Source organism: Madurella fahalii (assembly GCF_045866475.1).
Source record: "Madurella fahalii IFM 68171 DNA, scaffold_1, whole genome shotgun sequence".
NCBI lineage: Eukaryota > Fungi > Ascomycota > Sordariomycetes > Sordariales > Madurella > Madurella fahalii.
This window is the reverse complement of record NW_027263971.1, coordinates 2,651,849-2,674,913: the sequence shown is the minus strand read 5'-3', so window position 1 is coordinate 2,674,913 and position 23,065 is coordinate 2,651,849. Positions and strand designations below refer to the sequence as shown.

The window sequence follows — 23,065 nt, the reverse complement described above, 5'->3', positions numbered from 1 at the left end:
GGCAATAGATTTTTGGACCCCTACCCACATATCCCACTTTTGTCTATCCCAAATCCATCCTATATCCCCCTTAATGAACTCCTCCGCGGCCACCGGTGCCTCCCGCCGCAAGCGCCTCCAACACCTCGGGCTTCATCGCTGGTAGCGGCCTGCCCCTTTCCGTGGGGTGACCGATAAACTTGAGCTCGGATAGATAGCTCAAGTACCTACCGACATCCTCTCTGCTGATGCCGTGACCCGTGCTGTCATCGACCCCGGTCCACTTATCCGCATCTGCCTTCAAAATTGCCACGGCATTCCTATCGTCCATCTCGGGCGCCCGCGTGTTGGCGGGGAGGTCGTTCATGCAGAAGTGGTACAGGGGCATCAGCGCGTGCTGCTCCTGATCCTTCTCAAGCGCACCGGCAGATACAAACCTCTCAAGCTCCTCCTTCCACCCATTGTAGCTGATCTCGGGAGTCTTGTAGCCGTAGTACTCCAGAATGGACAGGTATTCGTTCATTCGTAGTCGCGGATGTGCAGTCACGTGGACAACGTGCACGCCGCCTGGGAGCGGGTTCAGGGCCGCCGCGACCACAACCCTCGCGACGTGGTTCACGGGGACCGCGTTGACCGTGTTGATGATGTGCGGGCGCGCCGAGAGCTGAATGCAGCCCTTCAGCATCCGGACTAGAAAGTCGTCGATGTTGCAAACGCCGGTTTCCGAATCGCCGAGAATGTAACCCGGCCGAATCACGGAGCCCAAGAGCCCACGCCTGCCCGCCTCCCGCACGAGCTGCTCCGATACCCATTTGGTCTGGCCGTAGCCAGTGCCAAGACCAGTCCGGCTTCCCTCCATGTCGTCGTCCTCCATAACCGCGCCCTGGCCGGTACTAGTCTGCTGCTCGGAAAGCTTGATGTAGTGATCCGTGTCCAGGACGCTAGTTGAGCTGACAAAGCAGAAAGATTTCGCCTTTCCCTCGTTGCACAGCTTCATGGCGTCGATGGTAGAGAGGACGTTTGATGCCATCATGTCTTGGTATCTCTTCACCCAGTGGACGGTAGCACCGTTGTGAATTACCACGTCGACGTCCTGCGCGAGAATCCTCCAGGTGTCCTCATCAATACCCAGGTTTGGCTGGGATAGGTCTCCCACAACGGCGCTCAGCCTCCCAGACCACTCATCCTTCCAAAGGCCGTACCCCTGAAGCGACCGCTGAAGGCGCGCAAGGGCGGCCGAGGGCTCCTTGACACCTCGGACGTGCGCGATGAGTTTGACATTCCGAGCCGTCCGGTCGAGAACATCCCGTACCAGGTAAGACCCCAAGAAGCCCGTGGCACCGGTGAGGAAGACGGTCAGCTGCTCGGCGGAGCTGAAAGCCTCCGGATCAGCAGACTGGTATTTCGCGGGGAGTTGATGTAGGAGCTCGTCGAGAGACTTAGAATAAGCCGCTTCGCCAGCTTCGGGTCCCACCTTGCCCGTGTCGTGGCTCAGAAGCTTGTCCACCTGAGCACTAAAACCAGCGAGGCTGGGATGCTCATAGAGCGTATTGATGGACACGTCCGTTCCTAGTGTCTTGCGGACGGTCAGAAGAAACTGCTGAGCCAACAGGCTGTGACCACCGAGGTCGAAGAACCCGTTTTCCCTCTTAATCGTCTTCGGGTTGAGGCCCCGGATAAGATCAGCCCATAACTGCGCGACCGTTTGCTCGGTTCGGGTCAGAGATTCCCAGATCTTCAGGTCTTCTTCTGACGCGTCCTCGACACGTTCGGCGACATCGGGGAAAGGGAGGTTAGGCTTGTCGACCTTGCCGTTTGGGTTCAGAGGCAGTTTGTTGAGAACGATGTAAATCGTGGGCACTGCGTAGGCCGGCAAACGAGACTTCAGGTGATCCCGCACCTCGGTCTGCATCCTCCTGTATTTCTTCAGGAAAACGCTGACTGGGCCCATCTCGACACCACCGTCTTCAATGTCCGCGAGTCCCCGGTCGTGGAGCCAGCGGCGCCATTCCTTCTCCTCTGGGACGATGTAGCTGACAAGGGTGGGTTCCTCGTTACGGTCCCTGCGGACGAGTGTCTTGCAGTCTCGGATCAGAGGGTTTTGGCTTAGGTTGCTGTCAATGTCGTTCAACTCGATGCGGAATCCACGGATCTTGACCTGGTCATCGGCGCGCCCGACGCACTCAACGTCGCCCGATTCCAGGTACCGGCCGAGGTCTCCGGTACGGTAAAGCCTGTCCCTCGGTCCTTTGTAATAGCGCCTCCAGGGCTCGTTTTTATTGATCTTCCGGTCTGCCTCGACCCATATCTCGTTATCCACGAACCAGTTCGCCACGAACTTCTGCTCATTCAGCGCCTGATCTCCCAAGTAGCCCCTGAAGTCGTCCATGTCAGCTCGAGAAGGACGAAACGGCCATCGTGTAACTTACTCAGCAAGGCCAGCAGCTCTGACAAAGATCTCGCCCACTTCGCCCACCTTGCACTGCTCCTTCCGATTCTCCCTATTGACAACCAACAGCTGGACGTTCTGCATGCCCTTTCCCGCCGGAACAGTATCTTTAAGCTTATCCAAGTAGTCGGGGTCCCTTGCCCGGCTCGGTATCTCGTAGTAGCTGACAGCTCTTTGCGTCTCGGTAGTGCCGTACATGTTAATGATGTTGGCGTTCACGGCAAGCCGTCTGAGGGCCCGGCAATCTCTCGTGGTGAGAACATCACCCACGAAGAAGACATGCTCCAGGCTAGGGAATTCGGCTGTCGCACCGCCGACAAGGATCTGTCCCATGGCCGGGGTAAGGTGTGTCACGGTCGGCTTGTGCTCCCGCATCCACTCGGCAAGCTTCTCATGCTGGATATCTTCTTTGGAAGGAACCAGAAGCTGCGCGCCAAGGAACAGCGGTGTGAAGATGTCTCTCTGCACGGGATCGTGTGCAATTCCGGACAGCAGCGTGTATCTGCTTTCCGAGGAGAGGTTGAAGCGCTCGGCCATCCAGCCGAAGTACTTGACCAAGCTGAAGTGGCGGCCCAGCACGCCCTTCGGCCGGCCTTCACTTCCAGATGTGAACGAGAGTGTGGGGTTCGAGTCTGGGCCGACAATCACATCGGGAGGAGATGACGCGCGTTGCCTGACACTAGCGAAGATGTCCCGGCCATCGACTTCACCGCCGTAGAGAAAGCCATCGTCCCGGAGTCTGAGATCGGGAACGTCCGTCTTCAGTTGTAGCTCGTCATCGATGTACTTCTGCACTAGTGGGGCTAAGGGACCGTTTTCATCGGTGGCTCGGCCAATCCTCAGCAGGGCACGAGGCTGGGACACTTCGAGGTAGATCTGTTGTCTCGCGGGAGGATACGCGGGGTCGAGGACGGTCATGGTAGCCCCGGAAGCCTGGAGGGAATGTGTTAGAGCTGGAAGTCATGACATTGGGCTGGATTGGGTAAGGAAAGTACCAGGATGCCCATGAGGGCCACCACCAGGTCTACCGAGCGGTGGGCCCAGATCATGACGACGTCCCCGTTGGTGACGCCGGCATCGTGTAGGTACCATGCTAGCGTGTTGGAAGCCTCGTAGATCTGGCGATAGGTGAAACTCCTCTCGGGTGTGGTGGACGACCTGGTCTCAACGACGCAAGTGCGCTCGGGATGGGCCTCGGCCTGGACACGGAAGTGCTCTTGGATCGAGCCAACATAGCCCGACCAGTCAAGGTCGACCGTGGGGTCGGGTAGCTGAGCCATTGTCGAGAAGGATGCGGAGGATTGAGGTCTGGATTCCAACCAAGGAGCCCGAGGAGCCACAGCAAGATACTTATACCCTGCAAGAGGAATTTTTTTTTTTTTTTTTTCCTTTCTTCGATGGAGGGGTGACTCAATGGCGGACAGGAGCTCAGCTCCGACAACGGATCCGCTCACTCCCAGGGAAACATTTTGCGGGGACCTCCCGCTGCCCCTCCCCCGCTGCCCCACCTAAACCACCTCGGCTGGGCTTGTTTGCAGATTTGGTGACGGCCCACTGGGATCCCCATGGCCTTGTAGACAGCCTTAATGAACGACTTCGGTTGCGCAACCCGTTGTGGCTTTATGGAGTCGGGCAGAGCACTAAATGTCAGAGGTCTATCGGATTATGTTCCTACGCATATCTCCTACCCGTGCTCTGTACCGGCTGCTTGCAAAGATCGTTGTTTGCTCCCCCCCCACGATTCTCGCTCACCGCTCCTTTCGGTTTCTTATTCTAAGAATTTTTTCTCTTTTTTCCAGTACTTCGTTCTGGAGGTTACACAATGCAGGTCAAGTGTTCCCGCAGTACTGTACGGGACCTAATGTAGTAAGATAAACCACCTCGCAGGGTCTCGGCTTGAACGAAACCCTAACCCCAACGACTGCGATTACAATTAGGATTCGTTTCAATGACATGATACAGGAAGGAACCTGGGCTTGCGTTGCCGTAGGACGATTTGTATACAGTTTCGACGCCCAATCGACGAGGTCCCTGTTACCCTGATTACATTACGCCTTGTCCCGCGGCAGGTGACAAGGCAGCCTGTTCAGATGTCCCGCTATCGAACCAAGCATGCATTTGACCCTCGCGTGGCCTTTCTATATTTCATGGTAACCTACATGGGTTCATTTAGCAGCCGAACGAGAAGCCGCAGATGAGATGTCAGAGCTGATGAGGCGCCTTTGAGATGCACATCTTCGATGCGATGGTATAAAGCCACCTACGCAAAGTACTTTGCACATTGAGAACCAGATCGTGCGTCAATTTGCTCGATGGGTCTGCGTAGCATCTCAGCTTCCAGCGGGTTGTTAGTTGCCGGAGGAGCGAATATATGGCCGCTACCACAGTAGTACCACCTTACTCAAGTCCCTCTATCCCCATCCTATTTTCCAGGTGCCCTACACAATGTACGCAGTGATTTTCTGTCAAATTATGCCGCTGTGAAACGGTATCTATAAAGTTGCCCTCCAACGCAGACTCTCCCATCACCTCTCTACTTGGCCCTTCCTTCCGCAACCCTCGAAGTCCGACTTTGACCCAGCCCGCCCCTCCTTCTCATACCCCTCTCCGGCTTTTCCTCCTCTACATCCGACATCTTCCTTGCCTTCCGCGTTCTCGCAGCCATCCACGCCCAACACCCGCACGCCACCACCATCAAACCGGCCCCAATCCAGACAAGAATAACCCACCCGGTCCCAGCAGCCGAGCTTAGCCCGATGTTTTCGCCGAGGTCATTGATTTCCGCTTCGGCAACCCTTGCACCAATGGTCGCTACCAGCCCACCAAGAACCACGAAAAGCACAGCCAGAGACGCAATGGCGAGGTTTGACCAGAGGAGACCGCGGCCATCGCTACGTAGAACCGCCCAGGCGACGGAAGCTAACAACGACAGACCGGTGAAGCCGACTCCGATAGCAAAGATGACGGTAAAGGCTTTGAGAAGCGAGTTGAGGCTGTCGAGGGCGGATTCAATGTCTTCGGTCAAGCCGAGGTCCGCGAGGGAGAGGTTGCGCTCAAAGAGCGGGCCGATGTCTATAGTGATTTTTTGTGTGAGGAGGGACGGGATGGAAAAGCCTTGTTCTATGAGGTTATGTTAGCCAACATGCGTCGTCAAGGGAGTTCAAGGACGGTTGGTTGGGGATAAGCGTACCCGCGAAGCCAGAATGGCATTCAGTGACGTTGCGGCTTCCGTCAGGGTTGAAGTCCCCCTCGCAGATGCGAAGGGCATGTAGAGAGTAGAAGTCGCGGATGTCCAGCTCTTCTGCTAAGAGGTCTGCAGCATCGTTGCCGATGTCGTTGAGATAGTCGCCGACCGAACTTCCGGCGCTTGCGACCGCTGAGGTAGCCGAGTCACAGACATTCCCGAAGACGCTGCCCAGACTGTCGCAAAAGTTGTCAGTCGTCTGGGTGGGTGTGACCTCGCTGGATATAAGCCGGTCGACAAGGTTCTTGCCGAGGCCGGACGTGTTGACCTAGCAGGCTAAACGTTAGGACAAACATGGGTCAGGAAGAGTAGGCATAGTCATCTTACGGATATGATGTCGTAGTCTTCTAGGACTCCAGGGCTGTTGCCCGCAAGGAGCGCCAACATCACCAGGATAAAGGCGGGCAAGGCGCAGAGCACCGGGATCAGCCGGTATAAAATGGAATCCTTTGCCATACTTGTAATGGCTATTAGTAGCTGGTACTTGAGATGGCGCTTGTAGTGCTACGAGACGTTGTTATGAAGCAAGGAATACTGAGGTAAGAACTGAGTCTGGGCATTAGTGCAGTGTAGTCGCGTGAAGGCCCATGCGAGGTGAAGATGCTAGGGAACCGCAACAGGATAGCCCAACTTTATGCTACAGCTTTGCATTATATGTGGCGATCCGGTATCTATTTCCAAGCCAACCAGCAGCTTCACCCAGCCGAGTATTTTAACCCATGACATGAGCAGCCCTTGGCATCGGCGACCTCCAACAAGTCAACCAGGACAAGGGGGTACTCCTTTTACACCTTTGTCCACTGCCGGGCTCCAGGAGAGATGCTCTAGCCAACCGCTTTGTCGGGGTGGGACCCTTTGTGCGTCATGGGCCGCTGCATGGTTTTAACATGAGATGATGCCGAAAGATCCACTGGCGGAGGCTGGTCGATCCCATGTCACCGCCTTGATTGCCACCAAAATGACGTGGAGAAGCTACACAGTAGGAGTGTCCAGGGGCCAATCAGCAAGACTTGGCATTTGCATGTACTGCTTAGCTACAAATACTGATTACCGTAATTATCCCGGACAACTTCAACAAAGTGCCTGTTAATGGTGTGGATAACAGTCATTTCCTGCTTGTAATTGCAACTAAGGTATCTACATCTGGGTGCTAAATACGACGATTTCTACAATCCTCAAAATAATACCACATCAATGTGCGATTTTTTGGTCTACGCATACATCGGGCTTAATTACCCCCAGCAGCATCTCCACAATTGCCATTAGCCTGGCGGCGCCTATTGGAAAGACGTTGCTACTCTACCTACCTTACCTGAATGAACTAAACATATTCCATGTCCATGGCGGTGACCACTAAGGTTATGAACTTCTCACGTCACTAAGATATAATACTAACCTCAATACCTCACGTAAAACTTGTTTATTTAGCATCTTTGTCCGCTCTAATGGTAGGAAGGTTATCAAGACAACAAACCCACGGTAGGTTCCCGGTATATCTTATGTACTTGGTTACGCAGCGTACTCCAAAGTCGTATAGCACTTAGCAAATAGGTAGTACGTAGTTAACACGAATAAGAAACAGGCTTCTTTTCTTACAACGTAATAATTACCAGTACTTTGCACTGATAAACACCGCAGTCAATTGGCTACAAGGTGCTCAGATTTGTTCTATCGGCAATGCGCTAAATGTAAGATAGTAGTACCTACGGCGCATGGTACGAAGAACGGAATGCTCAGCATTTTATAACAGCGCTCGCAGATATCTTCTCTCCGCTTATTAGCAAATTAAATGCTAATAACCGCCTCAAGACCGGACGCACTCGGCTCCTAAGACCCCCCATTTTCATCACAATCTAAAGTCGTCCGGCCAGCCTATAGGCTCCATTGCGTTGTGCAACTCCCGGTCGTCAAGAACGCGGTACTCCTCCGGGTTCTTACGGTCCACCGGCTCGAAACTCGGGTGTAGTCCGTTCAGCTCGCGGCCTCCACACGTCTCCCTCCACTGCGGCCCCTCGTCTGCCGTCATGGTGTACTCGACAAATGTCTGCGCCTTAAACTTTACCCCACTGAAAGAAGTATTCTCGGTGCTCCACGCCGTGCCTTCGTCACCCTGTACGCTCCAGTCTACCACGTGCCGGTCCATGCTCCGACGCACATTATCCATCCAAGAGAGCAACGATACCGTGACCGACCTAGTGCGCTCTATAAACGGGACTCTAGTCAAGGAGATGTGCTGTACAACGTCATCGGGAATGTCGCGTAATCGGAACCGCCTGGTTGGTGGGTAGAACGCTTCACAGGCCCGGTGACCGTCGGATGAGTCGGGGATTACGAAGGACAGTGTCTTCAGATATATAGCCGCCCGACGGATGATCTCTGCCAATTCGCTGGGGGGGTACGCGGCCGATGTCTCGATGGCTATGTGGCGTAGCGCCCTGGCTAGCGGCGCATTCTCCGGCCGCGTCAAGAAGCGACCCATGACATCGACCTGCCAGTGGCACCAGTAAAGGGTGTCAATAGCGGGATCAAAGGCCCGGAACGGCACGTCGAAGCCTGCGGTGGGCGAGTAGCGTAGCCGGAGCTGCCCCGACGCGAGTACAACTTCGCGCGATGCATGGCAGACATGGGCAATGGGTGGCCACGCTGTGTCAACCACCAGCGGCTGGATCGGATCCTCGCCCCGGTGGCGGTCGATATACAGAGGCCAGATAACGCACACTTCGGGAGTGGGGTCCGGGATTGCGAGTTCCCAAATTGCCAGCTGAAGCTCGACTGGAAGCTTGGAGAATAACGTGAAGGATGTAAGAGGTGTTTTCGAAGCCATGACGAACTCCACTGCAGTCCGGGGCTGTCCTCCTGGGGGTTGAAGCAAACCGACTGGAAGAGGTAACTGAGCGATAGAAGTGGCTTTAATAGCGTGGGCTGCTCGCATATGCTTGTCAGGGCTGAGTTGAATGAGCATGCATGTTCCCAGTGAATGCCAAGCTGCAGAGCCACAGGCTCTCCACGAGGCTCCCAGTTGGGCGGCGTGTAGTGCAGGGGGAAATCCGCGGAGTACCCAAATGGGTTAGACCCGTTGGACCGTCGGTAGGCTGGGTAAGGTAGGTACCGACATGTATAAAAGTAGGTGTCGAGAAATGATGGTATGAGTGGCCTGCATAGGCGCTGTGTGGAAGAGCCCCAATACCTAATGCTCTACTACCGGTAGTATTGTAGGGGACCATCCGGGCCCCTCTAGGGGCAATATACTGATCAACCTTCTATATTTTGGGCTTGTTGTGGCTCTAGGTATACTAATAGTAGCTTAAACCAAGACATTTCGAGACGAAAATAAACTGCGACCTTGCGGAGCACAATTGGTGCCCGCTGAGAGCTGGAAACGTCTCGACGCGTCGATAGTTGACGCGACGTTGCTGCCCTAGTTGGCACCCAGCCCCACTTCTCGCTGGACAGACATCCGTCTTTCCAGGTTTCCGGCGCAACACCGCTTGCCGCCATGACGGATATAATGACTTCGTGATCAAAGTGTCGGAAGTCGAACGGTTTAAGGATTACGAAACCTCGAGCAAGAATGGATGCGAAACGTGCAGATTCGTCCTTGGCATTTTACGAGAGGTTAAGCCCGAGTGGCTTAGGCAGTCTTCAACGACGAGTGTCCGCCGCTCAGTGCGCTTGAGAGCAGAAAATGAAGAGTTAGGAAACACCAACACATTAATCCAGGACACATTTATCGATGTGTCGGGTAGGCTCCGGGTGAGGGATAAAGAATCAAAAATCCGCAACGCGAGACCCCAGAGCGTATTTGTGGATTTGTCGGAAGCTGAACAAAGAATAGCCTCCTACCAGCTGCTTCTTCCCGCCGGGAAGTGCACATCCTAGATCACCAGGAGATATCAGCGCCTTTGCTGAACGCTCATAAGTAGGAAGAACGGGGGGATTGAGGAAGCGGCTTGGGTATCGATTTTACCTTCACACAACTATCGATATTTGTGCCCGTTCAGACTCAGATATGGCTTTCCGTCGAATCGAGTCCTGGCTCCAGCGCTGTCTAGTGTCACACAAAGGATGCCAGAGCACCGACCCTACATTCATGCCCCGGCGCCTTCTCGATGTCGGGCGGGTTCATGAACCTAATGTCGGTTTGGTCGAGTATCAAGAACCGGCGCCGTATGTATGTCTCAGCTACTGTTGAGGCACGGACCTAGAGGGCGTCGTGAAAACCACTTCGATGAACATCTCGCATCACTTTGGGGGTATAAGAACCCTATCGTTGCCTAAGACCATCCAGGACGCAATTGCGGTCTGCCGGGGAACTAAGATGAGGTACCTGTGGGTCGATGTTCTATGCATTATTCAGGACGACACAAGAGATTGGCAGAGAGTCTGCTCAGATGGTGAATATTTACGCCCATTCTACATTCACCATCGCCGCCTCAGAGCCGAACTCGTGCAAGAAAGGGTTCTTAGGCCCACAGAAGTATGGTTCTGCCTCCTGGCGGTGCGCAATCGACATTCCACTCCCATATTTCCTCGACGAATCCGGAGGGCGGCTACTATACGTCCGGGACGCAACCGCTCGACGGCCACGTGAAAGACACCGTAAGATTCCGGCTAATGCCGCATTGAGTAAAGTTATGAAGGCTCATACGAGTTTTCAGCAGCGCGGCCAATGCTCTCTCTCCAAGCGTGGCTGGTGTCTCCAAGAGGCCGTCCTCCCAAACCGGGTCTTGTACTTCGATGGCAACGAGATTGTTTTGCGATGTCTCCAGCAATCCCAGTGCAAGTGCGGCCATTCTTCAGGAGGGTTGAGCGTGGGAAGGCGCCTCCCACAATACGCGACATTGAAGACTGGCCTCGGCCAAGGCGCGAGTGAGGACACCATTAAGCTCCAGCGGGTCCACGATGTTTACCAGAGTTGGCGCGGCCTCGTCGAGGAGTACTCGTTACGTCATCTTACCCAAACGACCGACAAATTGGTAGCGATAGCGATTTCTGGCCTCGCTAGCCTATTCTCGAACGTTACATCTGTGTTATGGCCTCCTGGCCGACCTGGGAGGCGCCAGTTCTACTTTAAGAACGAGCTTGACGCAAAGCCTGGCCAATACTGTGTGGGGCTGTGGGAGGATAGGTTCATTCAAGACCTCTCATGGCATGTGCATCGTGCAGTGTTAGCATCGAGCGACCGGTTGCGACATGTCCGGCGAGCTCAATACTGCGCCCCCACTTGGTCTTGGGCGTCTATCGATGGACCTATATCCTACCTCTACCAGCGACCCAACAGAATGGCGAGAAACAGGTGTTACTATGAAAGAGCATGCTCGACTACTCGAGGTTTCGTCTTCATACTCGGATCCGTCCAACCCATTCGGGCCCATCACCGCTGGCCATGCCTTACTGAGTGGCCCGATCGCCCCGGTTCAGCTTGCTATGTTGCACGAGCATCTAAATAGCTTCTGGTATGATTGTGGTGGGTTCCGCAAGTCGGCAAGATTTAGGGGATCAACCATTCCGCCCCCGAAAACCCCATGCCTCGTCAGGGCAGTCAAACACAGATTCGAAGTCGTACTAGACATTGAGTTAGAGCCGACCGTTACAAACCGAAGCCCGGACGTCCAGATTTGGGCTACAAGCAATATCTATGATATCGACGTATCAGGCACACCCTACTACTGCCTGCAGCTCTTCTCGTAGATCCCCGACCAGCTGGAGTCGGATGCGTTGCCTAGACGTGCGAACCCGTACTCCGAATACCCGCCGCCTGCGCCACTAGAGACCTGGTTCTTGCTTCTAAAAAGACAAACAGCCAAATCCGATGGCCTGGAGACATTTGAGAGGCTGGGAGTAGGGCAATGGATGGATACGTGGGACGAGGATGTGGTGAGCCGTCAATGCGAGTTGTTTGTGGGTGCGTCTATGAGGACTGTCAAGATCGTTTGAGGCGCCCGGATGTTATACCTGCTTCTTGCGCGCACTCAGGAGCTGCTGATGGGCGGCTCATGGGCGGCTCCCTCGTTGCTGGGCTCATGTGGAACTGGTCTGTGGAGGCAGGTTGTTGTCATGGTGGAGCAGATGGTGGCGGATGTGTTGTTGGCGTGGGATGAAGCATCAAGGTATTAATTTACCCTCCTATAACTGTCCAGCCCGCTCGTGCACGGGCTCCCAGGTCGGTGGTTCCTCATCCCAACTCGAATTCGCTGGAATCAGTGTTTCGTCTACACGAGAAGGAGACGCTGTAACATTTTTTTGGCGGCAAATCACATCCGACCATACTGATGTCCCAGAGCACATCGCTTAGAGTACCTAGTTGGTGCAGTAAAGGTATCGGGAATCATGGTGGGTGAACTGTAGAGCCTTCATAAACAGGACAAGATTAAGTAAACGCTATTTGTAAACTCTGATTCGATAGGAAATGGCTTGTACTACTGCCTGAGGGGCTAGATGACCGTCACTTGGAGTAGTATGTAGGATGTAGTTTGGGCTGTCGCATTAAGGGAGGAATACTTAACTCCAAGCATTAGAACTATGGGCTCTGCCGAGACCAAAATACCCTCTTCACCAAGGCGCTGAGTTTGCTGCTTCGCTCTGATCCTGCAAAGCTGTCCGGTGAGCTATAGCAGATCCATCTTCAGCCACTCATGAACTTCAATGCCACATCTCCAGCTCTAACTCCTCTCCTTTGTTTAGGTATATCCTTGGCCACCAGCTTGTCAATCACAGTGGCTGGGTTTCCAGCTCAAACGTCACTAATGACACCGACAAGCCGCTCTATCAACCAGAGCTTCGTGCGTACTTCATGTTGTTACCGGCAACATGCGCCGTCGCATTAAATACGGGCAGGCAGACAGCAGGACAGCAGGTGAGTATTTCTGCTTGGCGCACCACCGCTTGGGGCAGGGCTTCGTCGTTGGTCCCGAGTCTGGTCAAGATGGCCTCCAAGCCGATAGTCAGGCCCTGGATCTGGCCTGTGGTGCTGTCCATGGTCCTCTTCGCGCGTCCACTTGCACGCATCAGCAGCCTTCTCAACACCGGCCAAGGGTGTCATCGAGGTGCCTCGGAATACCTCCTTGCTGCTTAGGATCGAGTTCCTTTGGCGAGCGAGTCGAAGTCTGAGGATTGAAGCTGGCCAGGGTATTAGCGCCGGGAACTGGGACCGAGACAGAAAAAAACCAGGGAAAATATGGATGTCAAAGTGAGAGGGAGTTTCACTACTTGATATTAAATGTTTAGAAAGCCTGGAAGGCCGGTCCTGGGCTGGATTCTACCTTCCGCGGCGTATCAATCAATCGTTGCCCCTTTGTAATTCTTTCAGGGTTAGGGTTTTTGCCTCAATTCTCCCACCCCCTACTACGCTCCCTTCGCCTACTTACACGACACTACGCATTCCACGAATAACTGTCAATGCCTAGATCGGCTACTAAGGCCTGGAAGAGGTCGCTCCGATAACCACGCTTGGCGCTGTCGCAACCGCTTTCACGGTATTTAGGCAAATGTCCCCCTCGCCATTGGCCACGTTCCCCTTGCCAGATCTGCGGGCGCTGAGACGACACGTTAATGTGAAGGGCTGCAGCAATTTCCCTCGTGATGGCGTCGCCTCGAGATATGTGTTTCTTCTTAGATCTCCAAATCTGACACCCAGCTTCAGGCTGTCTTCTCACGAGGAATTCAATATGCATTCGCGCCCCTTTTTGTCGGTGCTCTCCGCCGCCACGATCGCTGCAGCGCTTCAAACACAACTAACAAACACAGAAATATGCCCATCAAACCCACTGTTTCGCACTGATCAACTCATCTGCGCTGCACCACGGCCAAAGGCTAAAACGGTAGCGCCCGCTTTCATCAAGGTTGAGCCCGAGCTATGGGAAAATGATGAGAGGTTCAAGCGCCCCTCAGACTACAAGGTCCCGCCGTCTTGGGAGGGACCAGAGAACTGCTTCGCAGATTTCTGTGTCTACTCCACCAAAGAGAAGGGTGACAGCGGCATGGTCTTGATCACAACGGCTCGCAACGCCTATCTCGCAGCCAACTTCCCCAACCTTCCCCGCTCAAGCATCGAGCCGACAGCCTATTATGAAGCTGAAGTGCCCGGGAAGGGCATCGGCCTAATCGCCAACCGGACTATTCGCAAAGGCGAAATCATCTTCCAGCACTTGCCCAGCCTATTGATACAGTCGACGCCGCACTTGGACCTGGAAGCGGAGGTGCGAGAGAATCTATATCAGTCCGCCCTGGACAAGCTGCCGGAGGCCGCTCGAGAAAAGTTCCTACGTCAGATGGGCGACACGGTCTACAGAAAGGTCGAAAAGAACTCGTTCCGCATTTTCATGGACGGCAAGCGCAAGTACTCTGCACACCTGGGCATCTATCCCGACGTAAGCAGATTCAATCACGACTGCCGGCCAAAGTGAGTAGTAGTAATCCAACAAACTTCCTGTCCATTCCGGCATTGTCGTGAACCACACCACTGACCTGGAGCGGCGCAGCGTGCACTACCGCCTCGCAAACATAACCCACACCACCGTTGCGGTGCGGGATATCCAGCCTGGCGAGGAGCTCACTATCAGCTACATCTACGGCCAAGCCGTCAAGTCGGAGCGCCAAACCCAACTGAAAGCGTGGGGGTTTGACTGCTCCTGCAGCCAGTGCACGCTGTCCTCGCTGGAGTCTGCCGCGTCTGACGCCCGCATCCGCCAGATCAAGGAGCTGGAGGAGGAGATCGAGCAGAAGATGTCCAAGGACCGCGGCGCGGGCGTCAGGCCCGAGATGGGCGGGAAGCTGGTCGAGCTGTATCTGGCGGAGCGCCTAGACGCGTACCTGGCCCCGGCGTACACGCGGGCGGCGCTGATCTACTCCATGTTTGGGAACGAGGAGAAGGCGAGGGAGTATGCGGCCGAGGCGGTGGAAGCATTGGAGAGGGAATATGGGAGCCATGCGACGGATATTGAGTCGATGAGGAAGTTGGCGGAGAATCCCAAGTCGCATTGGTCTTGGGGGGTGATGGCTACGAGTGGAAAGGGGGAGAAGAAGAATCAGACCAAGGCCGAGGGTAAGCGGGAATAAGACATAATGAGGAACCCGTGGAAGAGTGCTTCGTGAATGGGCTACTGGGACCTTAGTATACTTGGGATCTCAAGATCTGGTTTTGTGAGTTCTGCTTGGTTGATGATGTCTCCTTCGGTTCATTAGAACTATTTAAGATACGATTAGGTACACGGACGGATTCGTACTTGAGGTTCGGAATATAAAAGCCCCGCAAATTCTCCACCACGATGCACACTAGCGGTGTGAAAGTAAAGTAAATATTAACTTTCTTCTTCTTCTTCTTCTTCTTCTTCTCTGCCCCGCCGTATGGTTTAAGCCCTAATACCACACGTCCTCATACAGATTTCTCTACCTCCGCCGTTCGTTCCGTCTCCTTGAGCGGTGATCAACCAAGTCAATAATTGCATGGTAACGGTTTCGTCGAGATGTACGAGCTGCGCGTTCCAGTGTGTCTACGTAGAGTGTTATCTCAGTCCATCTACCGCTTAACGAGGAAGAACGGTTGAGAACCGATGACCCTGTTGAGCGATACGGGTCTGATCTACTTCGTGTCGTCGAGTTGCGAGCTATCGAAGGCGTTGTGATTGCCCAGGAGTAGCGACGGGACCTACTAGATGACGATTGGATGATATTGGTCTGTACTGCTTGATAACTGTGCAGTGCGTTATAGCCCACAGTGTCTGCTATCTGGCTTGGTGGGTGCGTCGTAAGAGATGAACTCGGGGTAGCTGAATAGGGAATGTCGCTGTTCGTGTCATTCATTGTATGCATGTAGGGATCCCTTTGAAGCTGGATATCAGGGATGCGTGGTTGCGGATAGTGTACAAGTTCTGTAGATGCCATCGCGGAAGTCGAAGCTGCAGATTGCGAACCGGAATGCGAAGCCCTCCGACCAGAAGAGAGCAGACGACGAAGGAGGGAAGCCAGCGAGTTCCCAATGTAGGTTGACGACCAGGTCAGTTCCCACATAGCCTTTAGATGCTCGTTTATGCCAGGTCGATCCATCGCCACCGCAGTGTCCGCTATCACAATAGCACACCGAGTGCTCGGGCTCTCGCGCCCATCTCTTTTCGCTAATGCGCTAGTATGGAGGTCTAGGACACCATTCCTGACAATGTCGCCGTTGCAAAACCTGGTCGGCTCAAGAAACGTGTTGCACCTGACACAATCCCGGCACGCACTCTGCTGAAAGTCGGAGCAATGAGCACACCCACCATCTCGGTTGGAATCCGTCGATAAGCCCTTGCATTGGCAACACCACATGAAGGGCTCCGGATTCAGTCTGCCTGGCATCAAATTTTCGCCATCTATTGTCATGATGCCTTCCCTTTGTGCATTGGCAAGCACGCTCTCGATGTTCGCTGGCCGGCTGCAATTCGCGCAGGAGCAAGTGGGTAGGGAACGGCACTCAAGACAGAGCATTGTTTCAATATCCCACCTGTCCGAGCCGCTTTCTACTGGACATGACACGCACCGCCAATATTCGGGAAAAACTTGGTTGCAAACGAGTATCCGATGCCCGTTAAGATACCCACTTACAAGAACTATGTTTCCCGCGTTCGGTGGAGGTGTTGACAGGTTGGCCAAGTGCTCCTCGATTCCACGATGGGTAAATGTACCACCAACTGATCGGTCTCTTTCACCCTGGCCAGTGGTAGGAGAGGCAGAGGCAGGCCGGGGAGGACTGGGAGGACCAGAGTCTAGTACGAATGCAAAGTTATCCCATCCGTCGAGTGTATTGGGACGTCCCGAGGCTAGCGCAGGATCGTTGTTGGCATACGGTGGTGGCCGAGGGTCCAGAGAATCATAAGGGGGCGGCGGGTCGCTCTCGTTTCCACTGTTTCCATTACTCAGATGCGCTACTTACTTTAGAAAAGCCGGAACTAGGGAACGTAAAATGCGGCAGTAAGAATGTCTAGATATATTAATGAAGGTAAATGTTCAGGTTGTGCTGTAGAGTGAAGGCTTCCGGTGTTATATATAAGGCACCGAATCTATGAGTAGACGTTTATAGTACCTGAGGGTGATACGAACGTGTAAGTAAGGGCCAGACATTGTGTCACCATCGCTCATTACTTTAGGTACTCTTTTAGCGTGGCAAGTGGTTAACTGGGTTTCACTGCTACTTACTTACACTTCAGCATGCAGCGCCTAATTCAAGTGAGGTACCTAAGGTATGCATGAGACGGGAATTACACCTGGATACCCATGAACAGTAGCAAATTTGTAAAGGTACCTAATACACAACAAACGCTTAGTACCTCCTAGGACGTAGGGGCCGTCGCTGAGCATACATGCCGTCTCTCCTACTCGCTAATTAATACTAACTTCTGGCTGCTTCCAGCAATTACCGGTCCAACGTGCTCAGATCGTTCTTGAAGCCCGTCACCAACATGTATCCAAACTCGGCCGCCTCAAGGCACCGCTCTGCCATCTCCTTCTGTCCGAGTGTCTCGTATGCCTCGGCTAGTCTTCTTAGAGCAATCACTACATGGACAGTCATCAGCGTTGCGTCGCCGGAAGATGTGTATATCTTCCTCGGATCCCACACAGCACCCTCTTCCTCAGGCACTCTGAACCCAAAGTTCCTCAACACCTTCAGCGCATACTTAATGACCTTAGTGTAGTTCTTCCTCCCGCGATGCGCCCCAACCAGCCAATTGCACGGGTAAATCAGCGTCAGCCTCGGCAAGCTCCCGTAGATCTCTGGCTCGTGCAGTTCCTCGAGTTGTTTCGCCAGCCGATCAACATTTCTGATCGTAGCATCGGGAATCAGCTCCTTCCTGGGCAGCTTCTTGTTGCACAACTTTTCCACCGCCGCGAGCGCCTCCTTCCTCTTCGCGAGCATCGCCTCCGGACTGCGTCTCTCACCGGCACACAGCGTGCAACCGCACTCAAACCCCCACCCATCCTTATACTGCTTATTCCTCAAATCCGGCAGCGACTTGACAGGGACATACTGCTGGTAGACCTCCTCGCCCTCTTTGATATCCCGCGTCGCCCGGCTGACCAATATATCGCCCATAAACGACCGCATCGTGTTCGGCACGCAGCTATGGTTCATATAACTAGCGTGCACCCACAAACCCTTCGCCAGCCTTCCACTGGGGGTGCTCGGCTTCGTAACCTCGAGCGTCGACCGCGGCGAGCTGAAGCAATTCTTCGTCCGGATCGCTTCAACAAGAAACACGTCCACCACAGGCACGCCGTCCACCATGGTCCCCTCCAGCCCGCTCCGCTCATAGCCCCCGGGGTACAGCTGCAGCACCGGCCCGGCCAGCGACGGGTTATCGCACAGCTGGCGGACGATGAGGGCGTAGAGTGCGGCCGACGCCCGGAGCGGCTCGTACTGGTTGGGCATGAGGGTGGCCTTCTCGACAAAGACGATGTCGCCGGCCTTGAGGTCGCGCGCGGCAAACAGGCCGCGGCCGTGGTGCGGCGAGTCGGCGACGCGCGTGTTGCGCAGGAAGGAGCCCCGGTCGAGGTGCACCGATCGGGGCGTCAGCGAGGCCAGCATGGCGGGGAAGTCGTACTCGCCCGTCTCCTCCTCCCGCAGCCGCGCCTGGCAGCGGGCATGCTCCTTCTGGATGCCGCTGTGCGTGGGATTGAGCTCGAGCGCCTTGGACAGGAGCGAGTGGCTCGATGGGTAGTCGCATAAACCGTAGGCGGCGCGGCCGGCGTTGTAATACGCCTTCCAGTCGTGAGGGCTCGGGGTGTCCGTGAGCGAGGCGAGAGCATCGGCTTTGGCGGCGTCGTACCGGCCAAGGACGAGGTTAGTGCCGGCACGCTTGGTGTAGACGGAGGATCTAAAAGCCGGGTCGGAGGAGGTTTCGAGAGCTTCGGTGTAACTGGGAAAGGTCAGTGTGATTTGGTGGGATTTATCTGGCGGAGTACCGTATACTACGCTTACCAAAATACCGCTGTAGGGAAGTCCTTCTCGATGAAGGCCGTATCACCGGCCTTTCTCCAGTCCTCGACTGTCTTCAGCAAAGGCCCTAGCCGCAGCGGCTCCGGAATAATTGGGTCGGTAAATCTCAAGAGGATGACATCTGACGGATGGTCGACGCAAATCATAAAATCGTTCTCCGAGCCGTTATTCTTGTAGTACGGCTCTTTGACGGCCACCACGCACCCTTCAGGGACGCCCGACAAGATGGACGAGTCACCTTGATTGTAAATGGCCAATCTGTCAACATTGCCAAATTGGTCCTCCACGATGCTGACTGCGCCGGCACCAACGTAGGGCGGGCTGATAGCCTTGACTATGATGCCCTTGCCTCGGTGGTGTGATTCCACACGGAGCTCACTTAACGGTATCTGGGGTCCCGATCAGCAACGTCGACCTTATTCATAGTTAAAGCGATGTAGGTTACAATCTCGAGTTCCCGGATGGACTTTGTCGACGCCGGATACGCTTCGGACATGATGGGCTGCTTCACCGGCCGCGGCCCATCCGGCGAGTTGTCCTGCTTCTTCAGGTGCGTCTTGTGCGTTTTGGTCAGCTCCTCCTTGGTCAGCCTCCGCGTGGGGACCGTCCCAGCTTCCTCTTTGATTGCCGCCATGCTCGTGCTAGGTGCTGCAACAACGACGGCCATGGTGATGAGGATTTCAAACCAAAGACTATGGGCCCAAAAGAGAAGGCTCGAAACCAACGGTCAATTACAGCTTCAAGAAGCTGTCACTGTGTATGTTAGTGGCCAAAGGTCGCCGTCGGGAATGTAAACGAAAGGTGGCATTCTCGGAGGCTGAAGAGCCGCACGCCGTATCAGACTTAGCGGGTTGGGTATATTAGCCGTACTCCCGATTGAGGCGACGGAGCAGTACCAAGGTGGGGAATTCGGAGAAGAGATCAGGGTCGCCATGATATTTCCCATTTAGGGAATAATTACTGGGGTGTAAGTCGTCTTGTATCATCATGCGCCGAGCCAACCCGGTTCGCCACACCCAGGACGTGAGTGTGATCTAGGGAACGGAAGGAATAAACTGGTTACCACCTCAGAAAAAGATCTAGACGTCCTCTATGAACCACTAACTTCATTCCTTATCGATTTTGTTACCCCTTCCTCCCTTCATATCCAGCGATCAGCACATGTAAATGAATGCCCCTCCGCCCGTCGTCCGTCTTGTATTACACCCATCCAGCAATTATTCCTCCTTACCCGACATCCTGCAACACAAAATTTCCGTCACAGGATTCTTTCGGATGAATAATCGCCTAGTTTCCCCCTTGCCCGGAACCGTTGACAGACATAGACGTCGTAGTCGAGATATAACCATCTTCTGAAATGACGAAATCTCTCGCGCCATGTTCGAGAAGAAGCGCCTCTATCTTTGCAAGTGCATCTGGCTCCGGAGCAAGGTAGGTACGATCACGCCTCAACGCAAACGGCCCGTTCCGCAGGATGTTGAGAGGACTCTTTCCACGAACTCGCTCAAACCACTTGAGCATTGCGCCCCTGTCCGGGGTTCCGATGGCGCCGCTCAAGTCCCCAACGTCGTTCGGGTCCGCCCCGGCCTCAAGGAGCAATCTCACTCCAACGAAATACTTCATGGCAACAGCTATTTGCAGCGACCCGACAGCATATCCAGGAGCCGTTGGCTTGGCTCCAAGCTGCAGAAGTCTCTTCAAGGAGAGGCAAGACGAACAGCGTTCCTCTGCCGACAGTCCATGGCCGGGATGCGCGTTTCGACCGATGAACAATAACATAATGACGGAAGGATCAAAATATCCCGCCGCAGTGGAGATGGCATCTGTCAAGCCCACAAAATGCTCGTAACAGGGCATATGGACAATGAATTCCATGGGAGATCCCTGAAAACGCCACCTTTTGGGCCCGGGAAAACCAACAACAATCTCCCTTGAGGACTCGTCGGTGAAAAACGCATTATCGTACAATTCGAACTCAAGGTCAAGCCGGCAGCTCATAATGCCTTGAGGGTCGCCAAGGGATTTCAGAAAGTGTCTCCCCAGAGCACCGGTCGCGTCAATCTGGAGTGAGTAAATATATGCCTCGACATCCACTGACCGGGCCGGCTGCGAGACGAAGGAGGTTTTCGAAGCCCGGTTGAAGGTATCGATGATTAGATTAGCATCGCGGTCAACATAGGTACCCAGACCCAACTGAACCTCTGGCAAACTCTGGAAACGCCGCTTCAACTCCCGGAGCAGTCGAAACACAAGGTCGGTTAAAGTAGCGTATTCGGATAAGCACAGTGTCGAGCTGTGTTTGTAAAGCAAAACGAGTGATGAATCGAGGCAGTACCAAGCGAACATCTTAGCCTCAGGGTCGATGTTAGACAGGTCGTACCCCTGTCTCAGCGATACCCAGGCCTCCTCACCCTCTGGTCCTACTGTTGCAAGGAAAAGGGTCTCTACACACTGGATATTGAGCGGCAGTCGAAGTGCGAACGGTGCTGCGGGTCCACAGCGTATTCGAGTCGCTTGCAAAAATTCGACGACTGTATAATGAGCAAAAGAGACCATGAGGAGATTCTCCTCTGCTCCTATCCCCTCCTCGTCCGCAGTGAGTGTTATCAAGCATCCGCAGAACTCGCGAAGGAGATCCTCATCAAAGACATAACCAGCCATGTCGTACGACTCGTCCGCTGCGAGAGTTTTTTGGACCGCTTGGAGAAGAACTGAGCACGGGATGGCAGAAGTCTTCGCTCCTCTGTGCACATTTTGATGGGTTTGGAGCCACTGCAGGGCGTGTTTGACGAACAGACGGGCATCCTCGGGGATGTTGAGAAATATTCGCTCATATGTTTCGTCTAGCGTCTTTGGCAAATTGGCTAAAGCAGTTTCGATAACATTGCTGTCAGGCTTCAGCCGGCGCAACGCGTCTATCTGGCACACGACCCAGCGAAACCTGCACGGATTCAGACCCTCATCAGTTTCCGAGCCTGGCGACTATGTTAGTAGTTGATTTAGAAAAACTCACATCCCCTTCGCTTTTGCAGCTAACGCTTCCATTGCTTGCGTCCGAGTCTCAACTGGCCAGCGACTGAGTTTGGGGTGTTTTGCAAGCTGGGACTGAACGAAGATGGCAATATCTTGGTCGAGTAAGGGGTTACGCATCGAGATCGGTGCTGATATGTCCATCATGACTGTTTCGATGTCAATGTACTCTCGGCTGGTTGCTAGGATGCGGAGCTTGTCGAATCTTGAGTCCGTGGCAAAATCGCGCAGAACCCTGAGCAAGTCCTCTCTCGGCATGCTCTCATCTACAGCATCCAGGAAAATGTAGACCTTGTCGAAGTCCTCCATCAATTCCTCAAGTACGTCCAACAAGCTCGAGAGACTGGGCTCGCCGCCTAATCGGTATAGTTGGTGGAGAGATTCTGGCACCCGGTCCAGTTGGCGACACAGTTGGCTGAGGACCCATTTCAGGAACGGGATTGCTTCGTCCTGGCCGTGACCAAAGTAGCAATAGTAATAGACGCAAGTGATTCTAGGCCATGCACAGTCCTTCTGTGCCGCGGCGCAATACATCTTGACCGTTTCGATCAGATGGGACGCAAAGATGGTTTTGCCGGCACCAGGAATCCCATGGATCCAGATGCAACGGGTCTTTTCCTCCAACCAGGATGTCCATACTGGGGATCGAAAGAGCCACTCCCCGGTCCCCGGTTCGTATAGTTTGCAAGATTTGTGGTGCAGTGTGGATGGGTCTGTAGAATGAAGCCAGTCGTAGACATCTCGTCGCTGCATGTCTTTGCCGAAGAATATTAGAAGGGTATACGTCTTTGTGCCATACCCGGGCAACTTACCAGTAAGAGTGGCGTGTATCTTGTTGGCTTTGCGCTTGAGATCCTTGACATCCCGTCTGCAGAATAACAGAGAAACGGCATCAGCTTATCGTCTTTACTGCACGGAAAGATAGCCTAATTAGCACTTACGTGGACTCGGTAGCGAGTGCCAGATCGATGGTGCTCTTGTACTGCCGAAGTTGCTCCAGAAGTTTCCTGGCCTTGGCTTCTTTCATGGTCCACGACACAACGGCCAAGACGGCTTTTGTCTTGGACTGGGAATCGGTGACTGTGCTTGTCTCCAGAAGCACCTCCAACTCCTGGATTGCTCTCCGGCAACCTTCGATCGGACCGTCATCCCCAACTAGATTGTCCAGTGCCGTCAACCCGTGGCTGCATGACGAGAGAAAGTGCAGGCTGTCCAGGACACCCCTGAGCGTAGAGATCTCGATGAGGATAAGGCGAATGTCAGCAGGGGCATCCCGTGCGGCTGCGAGGAGACGTTTGCACACGCTGATGACTCTATCAGAGACCTGGACTACCGCAATGATGCTGGCGCCAAAGCTGAAGGGTTCCATAGCGAGTTGCAAATCATCAGATCATAT

At 54.1% G+C, this 23,065-nt stretch overlaps 7 protein-coding genes across 7 annotated transcripts; 1 reads left to right on the top strand and 6 right to left on the bottom strand.

Moving 5' to 3' along the window:
• Window positions 1–70: 70 nt before the first annotated feature.
• LYS2 (large subunit of alpha-aminoadipate reductase) lies at window positions 71–3,708 on the bottom strand (the record flags this gene model as incomplete). The annotated part of the gene is made up of 3 exons (XM_071056255.1): window positions 71–2,354; window positions 2,409–3,361; window positions 3,424–3,708. 3 exons carry the CDS (start codon window positions 3,706–3,708, stop codon window positions 71–73), a joined length of 3,522 nt encoding a protein of 1,173 aa, XP_070912356.1.
• Window positions 3,709–4,961: 1,253 nt separating this feature from the next.
• Window positions 4,962–6,128, bottom strand: MFIFM68171_00832 (uncharacterized protein; the record flags this gene model as incomplete). The annotated part of the gene is made up of 3 exons (XM_071056254.1): window positions 4,962–5,548; window positions 5,619–5,940; window positions 6,000–6,128. 3 exons carry the CDS (start codon window positions 6,126–6,128, stop codon window positions 4,962–4,964), a joined length of 1,038 nt encoding a protein of 345 aa, XP_070912355.1.
• Window positions 6,129–7,518: 1,390 nt separating this feature from the next.
• On the bottom strand, window positions 7,519–8,496 carry MFIFM68171_00831 (2EXR domain-containing protein; the record flags this gene model as incomplete). Its single annotated transcript, XM_071056253.1, has 1 exon — window positions 7,519–8,496. One exon carries the CDS (start codon window positions 8,494–8,496, stop codon window positions 7,519–7,521), a length of 978 nt encoding a protein of 325 aa, XP_070912354.1.
• A 3,801-nt stretch (window positions 8,497–12,297) lies between these two features.
• MFIFM68171_00830 (uncharacterized protein) lies at window positions 12,298–12,650 on the bottom strand (the record flags this gene model as incomplete). Its single annotated transcript, XM_071056252.1, has 2 exons — window positions 12,298–12,334; window positions 12,463–12,650. 2 exons carry the CDS (start codon window positions 12,648–12,650, stop codon window positions 12,298–12,300), a joined length of 225 nt encoding a protein of 74 aa, XP_070912353.1.
• Window positions 12,651–13,339: 689 nt separating this feature from the next.
• Window positions 13,340–14,729, top strand: MFIFM68171_00829 (SET domain-containing protein 5; the record flags this gene model as incomplete). Its single annotated transcript, XM_071056251.1, has 2 exons — window positions 13,340–14,073; window positions 14,153–14,729. The coding sequence occupies 2 exons, from the start codon at window positions 13,340–13,342 to the stop codon at window positions 14,727–14,729; spliced, it is 1,311 nt and encodes a 436-aa protein (XP_070912352.1).
• Window positions 14,730–17,058: 2,329 nt separating this feature from the next.
• Window positions 17,059–19,306, bottom strand: MFIFM68171_00828 (SET domain-containing protein; the record flags this gene model as incomplete). The annotated part of the gene is made up of 3 exons (XM_071056250.1): window positions 17,059–18,559; window positions 18,622–19,028; window positions 19,085–19,306. 3 exons carry the CDS (start codon window positions 19,304–19,306, stop codon window positions 17,059–17,061), a joined length of 2,130 nt encoding a protein of 709 aa, XP_070912351.1.
• A 620-nt stretch (window positions 19,307–19,926) lies between these two features.
• MFIFM68171_00827 (NACHT domain-containing protein) lies at window positions 19,927–23,038 on the bottom strand (the record flags this gene model as incomplete). Its single annotated transcript, XM_071056249.1, has 4 exons — window positions 19,927–21,580; window positions 21,653–22,424; window positions 22,482–22,537; window positions 22,611–23,038. 4 exons carry the CDS (start codon window positions 23,036–23,038, stop codon window positions 19,927–19,929), a joined length of 2,910 nt encoding a protein of 969 aa, XP_070912350.1.
• Window positions 23,039–23,065: the final 27 nt, after the last annotated feature.